Source organism: Bombina bombina, chromosome 3, assembly GCF_027579735.1.
Source record: "Bombina bombina isolate aBomBom1 chromosome 3, aBomBom1.pri, whole genome shotgun sequence".
Taxonomy (NCBI): domain Eukaryota; kingdom Metazoa; phylum Chordata; class Amphibia; order Anura; family Bombinatoridae; genus Bombina; species Bombina bombina.
In genome coordinates, this window is record NC_069501.1 from 23,700,114 (window position 1) to 23,719,662 (window position 19,549).

The 19,549-nt window shown below is 38.0% G+C and overlaps 1 protein-coding gene across 5 annotated transcripts in view; it reads right to left on the reverse strand.

The window, feature by feature from the left end:
* The window catches only part of CD58 (CD58 molecule), a 753,750-nt gene that overhangs the window by 195,316 nt on the left and 538,885 nt on the right, over positions 1–19,549 (reverse strand). For 3 of the 5 annotated variants that reach the window (XM_053705745.1, XM_053705746.1, XM_053705744.1), the window contains 2 exons: positions 3,485–3,607; positions 1,589–1,705 (listed from right to left, as the gene is read on the reverse strand). The exons of 1 other annotated variant lie outside the window; for it this stretch is intronic. In XM_053705745.1, coding sequence (XP_053561720.1) covers positions 1,589–1,705; positions 3,485–3,607 — 240 coding nt within the window. The remainder of the gene's footprint in view (positions 1–1,588; positions 1,706–3,484; positions 3,608–19,549) is intronic. One more of the 5 variants, XM_053705748.1, reaches the window with a different exon arrangement.

Genomic DNA, 19,549 nt, shown 5'->3' on the forward strand with positions numbered 1-19,549 from the left:
AAGGGTATGACACAATATAAGGGAATAAAACACTATAAGGGTATAACACACTATAAGGGTATGACACGCTATAAGGGAATAACACGCTATAAGGGTATAACACGCTATAAGGGTATAACACACTATAAGGGTATAACACGCTATAAGGCTATAACACGCTATAAGGGTATAACACACTATATAAGGGTATAACACACTATATAAGGGTATAACACAATAAATGTATGACACACTACATAAGGGTATGACACACTATGGGGTATAACACACTATAAGGGTATAACACACTATAAGGGTATAACACGCTATAAGGGTATAACACACTATAAGGGTATAACACGCTATAAGGGTATAACACGCTATAAGGGTATAACACGCTATAAGGGTATAACACGCTATAAGAGTATAACACGCTATAAGGGTATAACACTCTATAAGAGTATAACACACTATAAGGGTATAACACAATATAAGGGTATAACACGCTATAAGGGTATAACACGCTATAAGGGTATAACACAATATAAAGGTATAACACAATATAAGGGTATAACACACTATAAGGGTATAACACACTATAAGGGTATAACACGCTATAAGAGTATAACACGCTATAAGGGTATAACACACTATAAGGGTATAACACACTATAAGGGTATAACACAATATAAGGGTATAACACAATATAAGGGTATAACACGCTATAAGGGTATAACACACTATAAGGGTATAACACAGTATAAAGGTATAACACACTATAAGGGTATAACACAGTATAAAGGTATAACACGCTATAAGGGTATAACACGCTATAAGGGTATAACACACTATAAGGGTATAACACAATATAAAGGTATAACACGCTATAAGGGTATAACACGCTATAAGGGTATAACACGCTATAAGGGTATAACACACTATAAGGGTATAACACAATATAAAGGTATAACACAATATAAGGGTATAACACACTATAAGGGTATAACACGCTATAAGGGTATAACACGCTATAAGGGTATAACACACTATAAGGGTATAACACACTATATAAGGGTAGGACACACTTTATGAGGGTATGACACACTATATAAGGGTATGACACACTATGGGGTATAACACACTATAAGGGTATAACACACTATAAGGGTATAACACACTATAAGGGTATAATACGCTATAAGGGTATAACACACTATAAGGGTATAACACACTATAAGGGTATAACATGCTATAAGGGTATAACACACTATAAGGGTATAACACACTATAAGGGTATAACACACTATAAGGGTATAACACACTATATAAGGGTATAACATGCTATAAGGGTATAACACACTATATAAGGGTATGACACACTATATAAGGGTATAACATGCTATAAGGGTATAACACACTATATAAGGGTATGACACACTATATAAGGGTATAACACGCTATAAGGGTATAACACACTATAAGGGTATAACACACTATAAGGGTATAACACACTATAAGGGTATAACACAATATAAAGGTATTACACAATATAAGGGTATGACACACTATAAGGGTATAACACAATATAAAGGTAGAACACACATCTCACCTTCATTGGGCAGATGTTTTGGAGTAGTTTCGTCTTTAGAGCAGTCAGGTTCCTTTTCTGCTGATTGCTCAGGAATATTATTGTCACTTTGTCTCTGTTTGTTGTCGCTCTCAGCAGCTACAGAAAAACACAACACTAATGAGTTTAAAGGCACATTACACACACTGAGATAACACACTATAAGACTATAAGGGTAACTTACTATAAAGGTAACACACTATACGGTTATGACACACTATAAGGGTATAACACACTATAAGGGTATAACACACTATAAGGGTATGACACAATATAAAGGTATAACACGCTATAAGGGTATAACACGCTATAAGGGTATAACACACTATAAGGGTATAACACACTATAAGGGTATAACACAATATAAAGGTATAACACGCTATAAGGGTATAACACGCTATAAGGGTATAACACACTATAAGGGTATAACACAATATAAAGGTATAACATAACACAATATAAGGGTATAACACACTATAAGGGTATAACACGCTATAAGGGTATAACACGCTATAAGGGTATAACACACTATAAGGGTATAACACAATATAAAGGTATAACACAATATAAGGGTATAACACGCTATAAGGGTATAACACGCTATAAGGGTATAACACGCTATAAGGGTATAACACACTATAAGGGTATAACACACTATAAGGGTATAACACACTATATAAGGGTAGGACACACTTTATGAGGGTATGACACACTATATAAGGGTATGACACACTATGGGGTATAACACACTATAAGGGTATAACACACTATAAGGGTATAACACGCTATAAGGGTATAATACGCTATAAGGGTATAACACACTATAAGGGTATAACACACTATAAGGGTATAACACACTATAAGGGTATAACACACTATATAAGGGTATAACACACTATAAGGGTATAACACACTATAAGGGTATAACACACTATAAGGGTATAACACACTATATAAGGGTATAACATGCTATAAGGGTATAACACACTATAAGGGTATGACACAATATAAAGGTATAACACGCTATAAGGGTATAACACGCTATAAGGGTATAACACACTATAAGGGTATAACACACTATAAGGGTATAACACAATATAAAGGTATAACACGCTATAAGGGTATAACACGCTATAAGGGTATAACACACTATAAGGGTATAACACAATATAAAGGTATAACACAATATAAGGGTATAACACACTATAAGGGTATAACACGCTATAAGGGTATAACACGCTATAAGGGTATAACACACTATAAGGGTATAACACAATATAAAGGTATAACACAATATAAGGGTATAACACACTATAAGGGTATAACACGCTATAAGGGTATAACACGCTATAAGGGTATAACACACTATAAGGGTATAACACACTATATAAGGGTAGGACACACTTTATGAGGGTATGACACACTATATAAGGGTATGACACACTATGGGGTATAACACACTATAAGGGTATAACACACTATAAGGGTATAATACGCTATAAGGGTATAACACACTATAAGGGTATAACACACTATAAGGGTATAACACACTATAAGGGTATAACACACTATATAAGGGTATAACACACTATAAGGGTATAACACACTATAAGGGTATAACACACTATATAAGGGTATAACATGCTATAAGGGTATAACACACTATATAAGGGTATGACACACTATATAAGGGTATAACATGCTATAAGGGTATAACACACTATATAAGGGTATGACACACTATATAAGGGTATGACACACTATATAAGGGTATAACACGCTATAAGGGTATAACACACTATAAGGGTATAACACACTATAAGAGTATGACACACTATAAGGGTATAACACAATATAAAGGTATAACACACATCTCACCTTCATTGGGCAGATGTTTTGGAGTAGTTTCGTCTTTAGAGCAGTCAGGTTCCTTTTCTGCTGATTGCTCAGGAATATTATTGTCACTTTGTCTCTGTTTGTTGTCGCTCTCACTCTCAGCAGCTACAGAAAAACACAACACTAATGAGTTTAAAGGCACATTACACACACTGAGATAACGCACTATAAGACTATAAGGGTAACTTACTATAAAGGTAACACACTATACGGTTATGACACACTATAAGGGTATAACACACTATAAGGGTATGACACACTATAAGGGTATAACTCAATATAAGGGTAACGCAATATAGGGGTATGGCACACTATAAGGGTATGACACACTATATAAAGGTATAGCACACTATAAGACTATAAGGGTAACTTACTATAAAGGTAACGCACTATACGGTTATGACACACTATAAGGGTAACTTCCTATAAAGGTATAACTCAATATAAGGGTAACGCAATATAGGGGTATGGCACACTATAAGGGTATGACACACTATATAAAGGTATAACACAATAAAAGGGTATAACACAATAAAAGGGTATAAGACACTATAAAGGTATAACATAATATAAGAGTATGACACACTATATAAGGGTATGACACACTATAAAGGTATAAAACTATATAAGGGTTAGACACACCATTTAAGGGTATGACACACTATATAAAGGTATAACACACTATAAGACTATAAGGGTAACTTACTATAAAGGTAACGCACTATAAGGTTATGACACACTATAAGGGTATGACACACTATATAAGGGTATGACACACTATAAAGGTATAAAACTATATAAGGGTATGACAAACTATATAAGGGATAGACACACCATTTAAGAGTAGGACACACTATAAGGGTATGACACACCATATAAAGGTATGACACACTAAATGGGTATGACACACTATAAGGGTATGACACTATAAAGGTATAACACTATATAAGGGTATGACACAATATAAAGGTATAACACAATATAAGGGTATGCCACACTATGAGGGTATGACACACTATAAAAGTATAACACAATATAAGTGTATGACACAATATAAAGGTATAACACACTATATAAGGGTATGACCCACTATAAGGGTATGACAAACTATATAAGGGTATGACAAACTATATAAGGGAATTACACACTATAAGACTATAAGGGTAACTTACTATAAAGGTAATGCACTATAAGGTTATAACACAATATAAGGGTATAAAACAATATAAGGGTATGACACACTATAAGGGATTGACACACTATATAAAGGAATAACACAATATAAAGGTATAACACACTATAAGGGTATAACAATTAAAGGGAATAACACACTATAAAGGTATAACACAATATAAGGGTATGACACACTATATAAGGGTATAACACACTATAAGGGTATGACACACTATATAAGGGTATAACACACTATAAAGGTATAAAACTATATAAGGGTATGACAAACTATATAAGTGTTAGACACACCATTTAAGGGTAGGACATACTATAAGGGTATGACACACCATATAAAGGTATGACACACTATATAAGGGTATGACACACTATATAAGGGTATGACACTATATAAGGGAATGACACACTATAAGGGAATGACACACTATAAAGGTATAAAACAATATAAGGGTATGACACGCTATATAAGGGTATGACACACTATATAAGGTTATGGCACACTATATAAGGGCATGACACACTATATTAGGGTATGACACACTATATAAGGGTATGCCACACTATGGGGTATGACACACTATATAAGGGTATGACACAATATAAGAGTATAACACAATATAAGGGTATGCCACAATATAAGGGTATGACAATATAAAGGTATAACACAATATAAGGGTATGATACAATATAAAGGTATTACACAATATAAAGGTATTACACAATATAAGGGTATGACAAACTATATAAGGCTTAGACACACCATTTAATGGTAGGACACACTATAAGGGTATGAAACACCATATAAGGGTATGACACACTATAAAGGTATGACACACTACATAAGGGTATGACACACTATATATGGGTATGACAAACTATATAAGGGAATGACACACTATAAGGGTATTGCACATTATAAGGGTATGACACACCTAGGTATGACACACTATAAAGGTACAAAACAATATAAGGGTATGACACACTATATAAGGGTATAACACACTAAATAAGGGTATGACACACTATATAAGGGTATGACACACTAAATAAGGGTATGACACACTAAATAAGGGTATGACACAATATATAAGGGTATGACACACTATATTAGGGTATGACACACTATATAAGGGTATGCAACACTATAGGGTATGACACACTATATAAGGGTATGACACAATATAAGAGTATAACACAATATAAGGGTATGACACAATATAAGGGTATGACACAATATAAGGGTATGACAATATAAAGGTATAACACAATATTAAGGTATAACACAATATAAAGGTATAACACAATATAAGGGTATGACACAATATAAAGGTATTACACAATATAAGGGTATGACACAATATAAAGGTATAACACAATATAAGGGTATGACACAATATAAAGGTATGACACACTATAAGGGTATAACACAATGTAAAATAATGACACAATATAAAGGTATTACACAATATAAGGGTATAACACAATATAAAGGTATTACACAATATAAGGGTATAACACAATATAAAGGTATTACACAATATAAGGGTATGGCACAATATAAAGGTATTACACAATATAAGGGTATGGCACAATATAAGGGTATAACACAATATAAAAGTATGACAAAATATAAAGGTATTATACAATATAAAGGTATTACACAATATAAGGGTATAACACAATATAAAAGTATGACAAAATATAAAGGTATTATACAATATAAAGGTATTACACAATATAAGGTTATGTCCACAGCAAAGGGATATCAGCACTGCTGTGTAGAGCAAAGGTGACGGAGTATGAATGCTGTACTCCAAATAAGCATAAGAAAGTCACCAGTGCTATAAAACGAAAAATCTTTATTCAGGAATCATATATAAACAGCGACGTTTCGGGAATATTAACCCCTTAATAATGCTATTGACACTAGCAATTTGAAAAACTTTTATACCATCAAACTTTGGCGCCAAACTGACGTCACACAGTCCTATGGCTCCACCTAGTGGTGATTAAAAAAAATAGGTATACATTTACGTTAATACTAATCTAGTGTACAATATTTAAAAGCACAAGAAATCCAAAAAGACAGTAAAGATTTTCCCTATTGCTGCCATTCCTAGGTTGTTGTATCTGTTCCACAATCTGCCATCTCAACTGACTGATGCATTGTCCTTTTTCCAAAAAATGTTTGTACAAAGGAGCTTCAATATTCTTAGTCCTTATATTAGAGCGGTGCTGGCTTAACCTCTCCCTGATCCTTTGGGTGGTCTCCCCCAAATAAATCAGGGAGCACGGACACTTAATCAGATAAATTACAAAGCTACTGTTACAAGTGTGATACCCCTGGACTTCATAGCTTTTTCCACTATGAGGGTGAAAAAAGTTTTTCCCTTTGATAATCGAATGGCAACTTGCACAATTCAGGCAAGGATAGTTACCGTTATTTTTCTTACCTATATACAATTGTTTATCTTTATTTATGTGACCAATATCTGCTCTTACAAGATGGTCCCTAATTTTTTTAACCCTTCTGAAGGTCATAAGAGGGGGTTCTTTGAATTGTTCTATGTTTAGGTTACAGTCTTTCAGCACATGCCAGTTCTTTCTAATAGCTCTACTGATAGTTTCACTGTAAGGGTTATATTGTGAGACGAACACCATTCTATTTCTATCCTTATCCTTAATGTTTTTTCTATGTGGGTTATGAACCTCCTCCACTTTCTTTTTTATTAATTCCAGTGGATAGCCCCTTTCTACAAATTTATCAGCTATTTCTTGCAATCTAGTTTTACATACATCATCATCACTGACTATTCTCTTGACTCTAGTGAATTGGCTAAGTGGTAAAGACTCCACCAAGCCTCTTGGATGTAAGCTGCTATATTGAAGCAAAGTATTTTTATCCGTTTCCTTGCAAAACAGGTCAATGAGCAATACATTAGATCCTTTGGAGACCTTAGTGTCAAGGAAGGAAACCGATTCCTCACTATATGTAAGGGTAAATTGCAGGCCTCTTACCATAGAGTTTAGAGTATCCACAAACTCCATGAGGGTCCCAATGTTGCCCCACCATATGCCAAACACGTTGTCTATGTAGCGCCACCATATGGCACCATATTTCTTAAAAAGTTCATTCTCATAGACGAATTTCAACTCAAACTCGTTCATGAAGAGGTTGGCATATGATGGGGCAACATTGGAACCCATAGCCGTACCCTTAATCTGCAAATACCAATCATTCTGAAACAGAAAAAAATTCCAATATAGTAGAAGTCTTAGTAAATTTTCCAAAAATTGACACTGAGCTGTAGAGTACCTGCCATTCACCGTGAAGATCTTGTTAATTATGGCTATGCCCGATTCATGTTTGATGGATGTGTATAAACTTTTCACATTCATGGTGAATAGCAGGTACCTACTGGAAGGAAATACCAATTCCCTAGCTTTTGCCAGGAAATGCCCTGTATCTTTAAGAAAAATAGCCATTTTGGAAACTTCTGGCTGCAACAATTTGTCTAAAAATCTTGAGATATTAGTAAAAACGGATTCAATACAGGCCACAATAGGTCTCCCTGGTGGTCTAAGGGGATCCTTGTGTAGTTTTGGTAATGTATAGAAAATGGGGTTTCTAGGACTATCAACAAAGAGGTACTGTGCAAGTTTTTCATCAATGATATTGTGTTGTACTGCATTATCCAAAAGGTTTTTAATTTCTTTCTGAACTTTAAAGATTGGATTACCCTCAATATTTTTATATGTGGAGATATCATTAAGTTGTTCTTTTATCTCTTCCACATAATAGCTTCTATCAAGGATGACGGTTGCACCGCCCTTATCAGCTCCTTGTAGAACTATATTTTTGTTGTTTTTAAGGGCTTTAAGTGCAGTGTGTTCAGACTTAGTAAAGTTGTATTTATTATAACCATATCTCGTGGTGTCACTATTCTTATTGGACAATTTAGCTTTTGTTTTTAATTATTGTACTTCTTTCTCGATAAGGCTAATAAACGTACTTATACTATGGTTAGTAATATTCGGATTGAATTTACTTTTTTTGTTTAGACCCACATTTTTTAGAGTTAACGCTCCATAGCATTCATTTTTACCATATACATCACTATTATTGTAAGCCTGACCACTGTACCAAACTTTCAGTTTTATATTTCTATAAAACTTCTGTAAGTCCTTAGCAAGTTCGAAAAAGTCTATATTAGTATAAGGGCAAAAAGACAAACCCTTACTGAGTACGGACAGTTCATCATTAGTGGGAGTGTATGAAGAAATATTTACCACCGTCTAAGCAGTTATTTCTTTTGTGGGCGTCTCTGCAACTTCCTGGGCTCCTCTGATAACGACTTTGTCGCCTTGCTCTTTTTGATGACTTCTTACGGCCTTCCCGGCGGCGTCACTTTCCCCACTGCTGGAATCCAAAGTGGACGCTGTGTCGTCATTTCCGGAAGTATCCGACCCTGACGTTGCGTTAATACCATGTGATCTTGAATTACCCTTCTGATTGTTCCTACGTCTCCTTTGGAAATTTCTTGTTTGTTGGTTGCCATAGCTACCGTTCTTCCACTTATACACTCTCCCATAGCGATAGTCATTTTCGTCGCGTTGGAATTTGATCCGCTTCACCTCTTTTATCGCCTTCTGCTCAGTAAGAAGCTTCTCCTCCACTTTCTTTTCCAACTTTTGGAAATCCTCAGGTGAAAGTGTGGTAAGTAAATCCGCTTTGTGTTTCTCCATGATGGCTGTCTGCAGATCCGTTTCTTGTAACAGGGCTTCAACTGTACAGACCATGATGTCATAAGAGCACTTAATAATAATTGCCTCAAATTTCTAACAATAATCGGTATTGTCTCTTAGAAGAGTTGGCACTGTGCTCATCCTCAGCCCCCGAGGGATACAACGAACTCTGTAGTATTCTGCTAAAGTTGTCATGTGTAGATCCCTTTTCATTAATTTTATTTTCAGGGCTTCATATTCTTTGGCAACAGCAGAAGCAGGGGTTGTTCTTAAGAAATCTCGGGAGCCTCTGGTCAGTGCAGTGATGCGGGCTGCATCAAGTTCACTATATGCGAACATCTTTGTACCATCTGTCATGTTTGGATTTTCTTTGTTAGATTCCATTGTAACTTGGATGAACACAGCGTGCACGAACCCTGCAGCCTGTAATAGCAACGCCCACAGCAAAGGGATATCAGCACTGCTGTGTAGCGCAAAGGTGACGGAGTATGACTGCTGTACTCCAAATAAGCATAAGAAACCAGAAAGTCACCAGCGCTATAAAACGAAATTTTTTTATTCAGGAATCATATATAAACAGCGACGTTTCGGGGACATTAACCCCTAGCATGATTAAGGGGTTAATGTCCCCGAAACGTCGCTGTTCATGGAGGTTCATGGAGTTTGTGGATACTCTAAACTCTATGGTAAGAGGCCTGCAATTTACCCTTACATATAGTGAGGAATCGGTTTCCTTCCTTGACACTAAGGTCTCCAAAGGATCTAATGTATTGCTCATTGACCTGTTTTGCAAGGAAACAGATAAAAATACTTTGCTTCAATATAACAGCTTACACCCAAGAGGCTTGGTGGAGTCTTTACCACTTAGCCAATTCACTAGAGTCAAGAGAATAGTCAGTGATGATGATGTATGTAAAACTAGATTGCAAGAAATGGCTGATAAATTTGTAGAAAGGGGCTATCCACTGGAATTAATAAAAAAGAAAATGGAGGAGGTTCATAACCCACATAGAAAAAACATTAAGGATAAGGATAGAAATAGAATGGTGTTCGTCTCACAGTATAACCCTTACAGTGAAACCATCAGTAGAGCTATTAGAAAGAACTGGCATGTGCTGAAAGACTGTAACCTAAACATAGAACAATTCAAAGAACCCCCTCTTATGGCCTTCAGAAGGGTTAAAAATATTAGGGACCATCTTGTAAGATCCGATATTGGTCCCATAAATAAAGATAAACAATTGTATATAGGTAAGAAAAATAACGGTAACTATCCTTGCCTGAATTGTGCAAGTTGCCATTCGATTATCAAAGGGAAAAAAAAATTTCACCCTCATAGCGGAAAAAGCTATGAAGTCCAGGGGTATCACACTTGTAACAGTAGCTTTGTAATTTATCTGATTAAGTGTCCGTGCTCCCTGATTTATTTGGGGGAGACCACCCAAAGGATCAGGGAGAGGTTAAGCCAGCACCGCTCTAATATAAGGACTAAGAATATTGAAGCTCCTTTGTACAAACATTTTTTGGAAAAAGGACAATGCATCAGTCAGTTGAGATGGCAGATTGTGGAACAGATACAACAACCTAGGAATGGCAGCAATAGGGAAATCTGCTTAAGCAACGTGAGATGTGGTGGATTCACCATTTTGACACCCTAGTCCCTAAAGGTTTAAATAGGGATTTTGATCTAGCATGTTTTTTCTAGGTTTCTATATGTATATTTATCTATAGCCTTTATTAATTACAGTATATTCTTTTCCTTATCTAACAGGTCCTTACTATTAGTATGTGGTCAACAATCATAGTGACTTTACCAAGAAATTGGATACTACATATACAATTATGGATACTCTATACGTTTGTCATTAATTTTCTTGCAATATCTCCTACTATATGTTTGCTTACAGTTGCTATGCTACAAAATGTATTGAAAATGTATTGTGAATTTTCTACCTTACTGTCTTTTTGGATTTCTTGTGCTTTTAAATATTGTACACTAGATTAGTATTAACGTAAATGTATACCTATTTTTTTTAGTCACCACTAGGTGGAGCCATAGGACTGTGTGATGTCAGTTTGGCGCCAAAGTTTGATGGTATAAAAGTTTTTCAAATTGCTAGTGTCAATAGCATGATTAAGGGGTTAATGTCCCCGAAACGTCGCTGTTTATATATGATTCCTGAATAAAGATTTTTCGTTTTATAGCGCTGGTGACTTTCTGGTTTCTTATACAATATAAGGTTATGACACACTATAAGAGTAACTTACTATAAAGGTATAACTCAATATAAGGGTAATGCAAGGGTATGATACACTATATAAGGGTATGCCACACTATAAGGGTATAATACAATATAAAGGTATTACACAATATAAAGGTATTACACAATATAAGGGTATGGCACAATATAAAGGTATTACACAATATAAGGGTATAACACAATATAAAGGTATAACACAATATTAGGGTATGACACACTATAAAGGTATTAAACAATATAAAGATATAACACAATATAAGGGTATGACACACTATAAAGGTATAACATAATATAAGGGTATAACACAAAATAAGGGTATAAAAACATAATTTATGCTTACCTGATAAATTTATTTCTCTTGTGATGTATTGAGTCCACGGATTCATCCATACTTGTGGGATATTCTCCTTCCCTACAGGAAGTGGCAAAGAGAGCACCCACAGCAGAGCTGTCTATATAGCTCCTCCCTTAGCTCCACCCCCCAGTCATTCGACCGAAGGCTAGGAAGAAAAAGGAGAAACTATAGGGTGCAGTGGTGACTGAAGTTTTTTAAATAAAAATATACTGCCTGTCTTAATAAACAGGGCGGGCCGTGGACTCGATACATCACAAGAGAAGTAAATTTATCAGGTAAGCATAAATTATGTTTTCTCTTGTAAGATGTTTCAAGTCCACGGATTCATCCATACTTGTGGGATAACAATACCAAAGCTTTAGGACACGGATGAAGGGAGGGACAAGACAGGGACCTTAAACTGAAGGCACCACTGCTTGTTGAACCTTTCTCCCAAAAATAGCCTCCGAAGAAACAAAAGTATCAAATTTGTAAAATTTGGAAAAAGTATGAAGCGAAGACCAAGTCGCCGCCTTACAAATCTGTTCAACAGAAGCCTCATTTTTAAAAGCCCATGTGGAAGCCACTGCTCTAGTAGAATGAGCAGTAATTCTTTCAGGAGGCTGCTGTCCAGCAGTCTCAAAAGCCAAACGGATGATGCCTTTTGACCTCTCCGTTTACCAGAATAAACAACAAACAATGAAGATGTTTGACGGAAATCTTTAGTTGCTTGTAAGTAGAACTTTAAAGCACGAACCACATCAAGATTGTGCAACAGACGTTCCTTCTTTGAGGAAGGATTAGGACACAGTAAAGGAACAACAATCTCCTGATTGATATTCCTATTAGAAACAACCTTAGGAAGAAACCCAGGTTTGGTACGCAAAACCACCTTATCTGCATGGAAAACAAGGTAAGGTGAATCACACTGTAAAGCAGATAACTCAGAAACTCTTCGAGCCGAAGAGATAGCTACTAAAAACAAAACTTTCCAAGATAGAAGCTTAATATCTATGGAATGCATAGGTTCAAACGGAACCCCTTAAAGAACTTTAAGAACTAAGTTTAGGCTCCATGGTGGAGCAACAGGTTTAAATACAGGCTTGATCCTAACCAAGGCCTGACTAAATGCTTGAACGTCTGGGACATCTGCCAGATGTTTGTGTACAAGAAAAGACAAAGCAGATATTTGTCCTTTTAACAAACTAGCTGATAATCCCTTCTCCAATCCTTCTTGGAGAAAAGACAATATTCTAGGAATCCTAATCTTACTCCATGAGTAACCTTTGCATTCACACCAATAAAAATATTTGCGCCAAATCTTATGATAAATCTTCCTGGTGACAGGCTTTCTAGCTTGAATCAGGGTATCAATGACCGACTCAGAGAAACCACGCTTTGATAGAATCAGGCGTTCAATCTCCAAGCAGTCAGACGCAGAGAAATTAGATTTGGATGCGTGAATGGACCTTGGATTAGAAGGTCCTGCCTCATTGGCAGAGACCACCGTGGAATTGATGACATGTGCACTAGGTCTGCATACTAAGTCCTGCGTGGCTACGCAGGTGCTATCAGAATCACCAAAGCCCTCTCCTGCTTGATTCTGGCAATCAGACGTGGAAGGAGAGGAAACGGTGGAAATACATAGGCCAGATTAAAGGACCAGGGAACTGCTAGAGCATCTATCAGTACCGCCTGGGGATCCCGGGACCTGGACCCATAACGAGGAAGTTTGGCATTCTGTCGGGACGCCATCAGATCCAATTCTGGTGTGCCCAATAGCTGAGTCAGCTGGGCAAATACCTCCGGATGGAGCTCCCACTCCCCCGGATGAAAAGTCTGACGAAATAGAAAATCCGCCTCTAGTTCTCTACTCTTGGGATATGGATTGCTGAGAGATGGCAAGAGTGATCCTCCGCCCATCAGATTATTTTGGTCACCTCCATCATCGATAGAGAACTCTGTGTTCCTCCTTGATGATTGATATAAGCTACAGTCGTGATGTTGTCCGACTGAAATCTGATGAATTTGTCCGCAGCAAGCTGAGGCCACGCCTGAAGCGCATTGAATATCGCTCTCAGTTCTAGAATGTTTATCGGGAGGAGAGTTTCATCCTGAGACCATAAGCCCTATGCTTTCAGGGAGTTCCAGACTGCACCCCAGCCTAGTAGGCTGGCATCTGTCGTTACTATGAGCCACTCTGGCCTGCGGAAACACATTCCCTGAGACAGGTGGTCCTGAGACAACCACCAGAGAAGAGAATCTCTGGTCTCCTGGTCCAGATTTATTTGAGGAGATAAATCAGCATAATCCCCATTCCACTGTTTGAGCATGCATAGTTGCAGTGGTCTGAGGTGTAGGTGGGCAAAAGGAACTATGTCCATTGCCGCTACCATGAGTCCGATTACCTCCATGCACTGAGCCACTGATGGCCGAGGAATGGAATGAAGAGCTCGGCAAGTGGTTAAGAGTTTTGATTTTCTGACCTCCGTCAGAAATATTTTCATTTCTACCGAGTCTATCAGAGTCCCTAGGAAGGAAACTCTTGTGAGAGGGAAGAAAGAACTCTTTTTTATGTTCACCTTCCACCCGTGAGATCTCAGAAAAGCCAACACGATGTCCGTGAGACTTGGCTAATTGGAAAGTCGACGCCTGAATTAAGATGTCGTCTAGATAAGGCGCCACTGCTATGCCCCCCGGCCTTAGCACCGCCAAAAGGGACCCTAGCACTTTTGTGAAAATTCTGGGAGCTGTGGCCAACCCGAAGGGAAGGGCCACGAACTGGAAATGCCTGTCCAGAAAGGCAAATCTGAGGAATTGATGATGATCTCTGTGAATAGGGATGTGTAGATACGCATCCTGTAAGTCCACGGTAGAATGGTCCGAATAGTCTCCATCTTGAATGATGGTACTCTTAGGAATTTGTTAGAATTTTGAGATCCAAGATTGGTCTGAAAGTTCCCTCTTTTTTGGGAACCACAAACAGGTTTGAGTAAAACCCTAGTCCTTGTTCCTCTTTTGGAACTGGGCGGATCACTCCCATGGTATGTAGGTCTTCTACACAGCATAAGAACACCTCTCTCTTTGTCTGGTTTGCAGACAATTGAGAAATGTGAAATCTCCCCCTTGGGGGGGAGTCTTTGAAGTCCAGAAGATATCCCTGAGACATAATTTCTAAAGCCCAGGAATCGTGAACATCTCTTGCCTAAGCCTGAGCGAAGAGAGTCTGCCCCCTACTAGATCCGGTCCCGGATTGGGGGCTACCCCTTCATGCTGTCTTAGAGGCAGCTGCAGGCTTCTTGGCCTGTTTACCCTTGTTCCTAGCCTGGTTAGGTCTCCAGACTGACGGATTGGGCAAAATTCCCCTCTTGCTTTGCAGCAGAGGAAGAGTTGGAAAGCGGCATCTGTAATGAAAGAATTAGCCAACTTAAGGGCCTTAATTCTGTCCATAATATCCTCTAATGGAGTCTCCATCTGAAGAGCCTCTTCTAGAGCCTCAAACCAGAAAGCAGCTGCAGTAGTTACAGGAACAATGCACGCAATAGGTTGGAGAAGAAAACCTTGATGAACAAAAATTTTCTTCAGGAGACCCTCTAATTTTTTATCCATAGGATCTTTGAAAGCACAACTGTCTTCGATAGGTATAGTTGTACGCTTAGCCAGAGTAGAAATAACTCCCTCCACCTTAGGAACTGTCTGCCATGAGTCCCGCATGGTGTCAGATATGGGAAACATTTTCTTAAAAACAGGAGGGGGAGCGAACGGAATACCTGGTCTATCCCACTCCTTAGTAACAATATTCACAATCCTCTTAGGGACTGAAAAAACATCAGTGTAAACAGGAACCTCTAAATATTTGTCCATTTTACACAATTTCTCTGGAACCACTATAGGGTCACAATCATCTAGAGTCGCTAATACCTCCCTGAGCAATAAGCAGAGGTGTTCAAGCTTAAATTTAAAGGCCGTCATATCAGAATCTGTCTTTCCTGAATCAGAAATTTCTCCCTCAGATAACAAATCCCTTATCCCTACCTCAGAGCATTGTGAGGGTATATCAGATACGGCTACTAAAGCGTCAGACGGCTCAGCATTTGTTCTTAACCCAGAGCTGTCACGCTTTCCTTGCAAACCAGGCAGTTTAGATAAAACCTCAGTGAGGGTTGTATTCATAACTGTGGCCATGTCTTGTAAAGTAAATGAATTAGACGCACTAGAGGTACTTGGCGTCACTTGTGCGGGCATTACTGGTTGTGACACTTGGGGAGAGCTAGATGACAAATCCTCATTCCCTTCTGTCTGAGAATCATCTATGGCATTATTTTTAAGTGCTAAAATATGCTCTTTATAATTTATAGACATATCAGTGCAAGTGGGACACATTCTAAGAGGGGGTTCCATAATGGCTTCTAAACACATTGAACAAGGATTTTCCATGATGTCAGACATGTTAAACAGGCTAGTAATGCAACAAGCAAGCTTGGAGAACACTTTATTCAATGAAAAACAACACTTTCAAAAAAACGGTACTGTGCCTTTAAGAGAAAAAAACATGTACTACTTAGAGTAGGCAAAGAGAATGACTGGGGGGTGGAGCTATATAGACAACTCTGCTGTGGGTGCTCTCTTTGCCACTTCCTGTAGGGAAGGAGAATATCCCACAAGTATGGATGAATCCGTGGACTTGATACATCTTACAAGAGAAACAATATAAAGGTATTACACAATATAAAGGTATTACACAATATAAGGGTATGGCACAATATAAAGGTATTACACAATATAAGGGTATGGCACAATATAAAGGTATTACACAATATAAGGGTATAACACAATATAAAGGTATTACACAATATAAGGGTATGGCACAATATAAAGGTATTAGACAATATAAGGGTATGGCACAATATAAAAGTATTACACAATGTAAGGGTATTACACAATATAAAGGTATAACACAATATAAAGGTATAACACAATATAAAAGTATAACACAATATAAGGGTATTACACAATATAAGGGTATAACAATATAAAGGTATTACACAATATAAGGGTATAACACAATATAAAGGTATTACACAATTTAAGGGTATAACACAATATAAAGGTATTACACAATATAAAGGTATTACACAATATAAGGGTATAACACAAATATAAAGGTATTACACAATATAAGGGTATGGCACAATATAAGGGTATAACACAATATAAGAGTATAACACAATATGCAGCATGTCTGCAGAAAGAACAGGACACATGCAGGAACTGTTAGAACTTGAACTTTGCAGTGCTGCTCCACATTAGACAGTTCTCTTCAAACAGAGCGGTGCTGTGGTTGCAGTGTGTAAGTTTTCTTTAAAACAGTGCATCCAGAGAAAAGTGCTGTTTGAAGTGATCAGTCAAATATGCAGTAGCGCTGCAAAGCAGCAGCACATTGTTTGTTGACTGGCTCTCAGAGATTTTTTCAAACCCGCCCCCTAGGCTTTCTCAGTCTGCAAAGCTGTTTATTCTGAATGTAAGGCGTTAGTATGAGCATTGCATCTTTTTTATTACTACATTTCTATGTTAGACCAAGAGAAAAAGAAACAGATTTATTCAAGAGACATTTTAAAAATTTTTTTTTTTTGTATGCAGCTTATTTGCAATGCAATTATATTATAAAGTATTAAAAATTGCAGTTGAACTGGTGCCTTAGTGTAACTGTCTAATTTAAAATTTTATTTTATTTTATTTAAAAATGACCTGCAGAAAAATGTTCACTAAAAAAATCTCATTGCAGAAAGTGAAGAAAAGTTCTGCCTCTGGGAACTAGAGATCCGCCCTCTATTCGTCATCAATGAGTAAACTTTGACCGTGTATCTCACAGTCTGCAGACACATTCCAGCCAATCAGCAGCAGACCCTCCCTCCCAGATCCTTCCAGCTCCTGGACAGCAGCCATTTTAGATTCATTCGGAAGCTGCATTCTTAGTGAGAGGAGGGACAGTGTAGCTGCTGCTGATTTAATAGGGAAATTGATAGCTAGGCTAGTGTATTCAGTGCCCACTACAGTCCTGAAGGACTCATCTGATCTCTGCTGTAAGGACAGCACCCCAAAAAGCCCTTTTTAGGGCTAGAACTTCATTTTTTTTTCCTGTCTAATCTAATTGCAGTTGCCTGCCTGCCAAGCCAGTTGCCCAGTGCCACCACTCATATCTGGTGTAACAGTAGTGTAAATTTAAAAAATAAAAACTTTTTTGACTGTGAAACATCAGTCTGCTAGTGTAATCTAATTGCAGTTGCCTGCCTGCCTGCCAGCGTGTGTGCCAGGCCCACTTGCCCAGTACCACCACTCATATCTGGTGTAACAGTAGTGTAAATTTAAAAAAAAAACTTTTTTGACCGTGAAACATCAGTCTGCTAGTGTAATCTAATTGCAGTTGCCTGCCTGCCAGCGTGTGTGCCAGGCCCACTTCCCCAGTGCCACCACTCATATCTGGTGTAACAGTAGTGTAAATTTAAAAAAAAAAACTTTTTTGACTGTGAAACATCAGTCTGCTTGTGTAATCTAATTGCAGTTGCCTGCCTGCCTGCCAGCGTGTGTGCCAGGCCCACTTGCCCAGTGCCACCACTCATATCTGGTGTAACAGTAGTGTAAATTTAAAAAAAAAAAAACTTTTTTGACTGTGCAACATCAGTCTGCTTGTGTAATCTAATTGCAGTTGCCTGTCTGCCAGCGTGTGTGCCAGGCTCACTGCGTATACTGTGCCCACTTGCCCAGTGCCACCACTCATATCTGGTGTAACAGTAGTGTAAATTAAAAAAAAACAACTTTTTTGACTGTGAAACATCAGTTTGCTAGTGTAATCTAATTGCAGTTGCCTGCCTGCCAGCGTGTGTGCCAGGCTCACAGCGTATACTGTGCCCACTTGCCCAGTGCCACCACTCATATCTGGTGTAACAGTAGTGTAAATTTAAAAAAAAAAAAAAACTTTTTTGACTGTGAAACATCAGTTTGCTTGTGTAATCTAATTGCAGTTGCCACCCCGCAGGTGCCGTCGTGGTCGTGGTGCTGTGATTCCCTTTGGCCCTAGAATAATGCCCAGTGTTCAGAGGCCACGTCCCATGAACTCGAAAAGTTCTGAGGACATAGTTGACTTTTTAACACAGGACACCCAATCTTCTATAGCTTCCGCTCCGAACCTTGACGCATCAGCCTCCTCCAGCTTATCTTCGGGCAGCTCTCAAGTTACCACTCGCCTGCCTGCCGCCGCCACCAACACTAGCACTACAGCCGCTTCACTTGATCTGTCAGAGGAGTTATTTACACATCAGTTGGAAGAAATGAGTGATGCGCAACCATCATTGACAGAGGATGTAGATAACAGTGATATGTCTCAGTCAGGCAGCATTACAGACATGGACGTACGGTGTGATGATGTTGTACCCGCTGCTGCTTCCTTTGTTGATTTGTCAGATACAAGTGAAGCGGTTGATGATGACGATGCGTCCGTGGATGTCACGTGGGTGT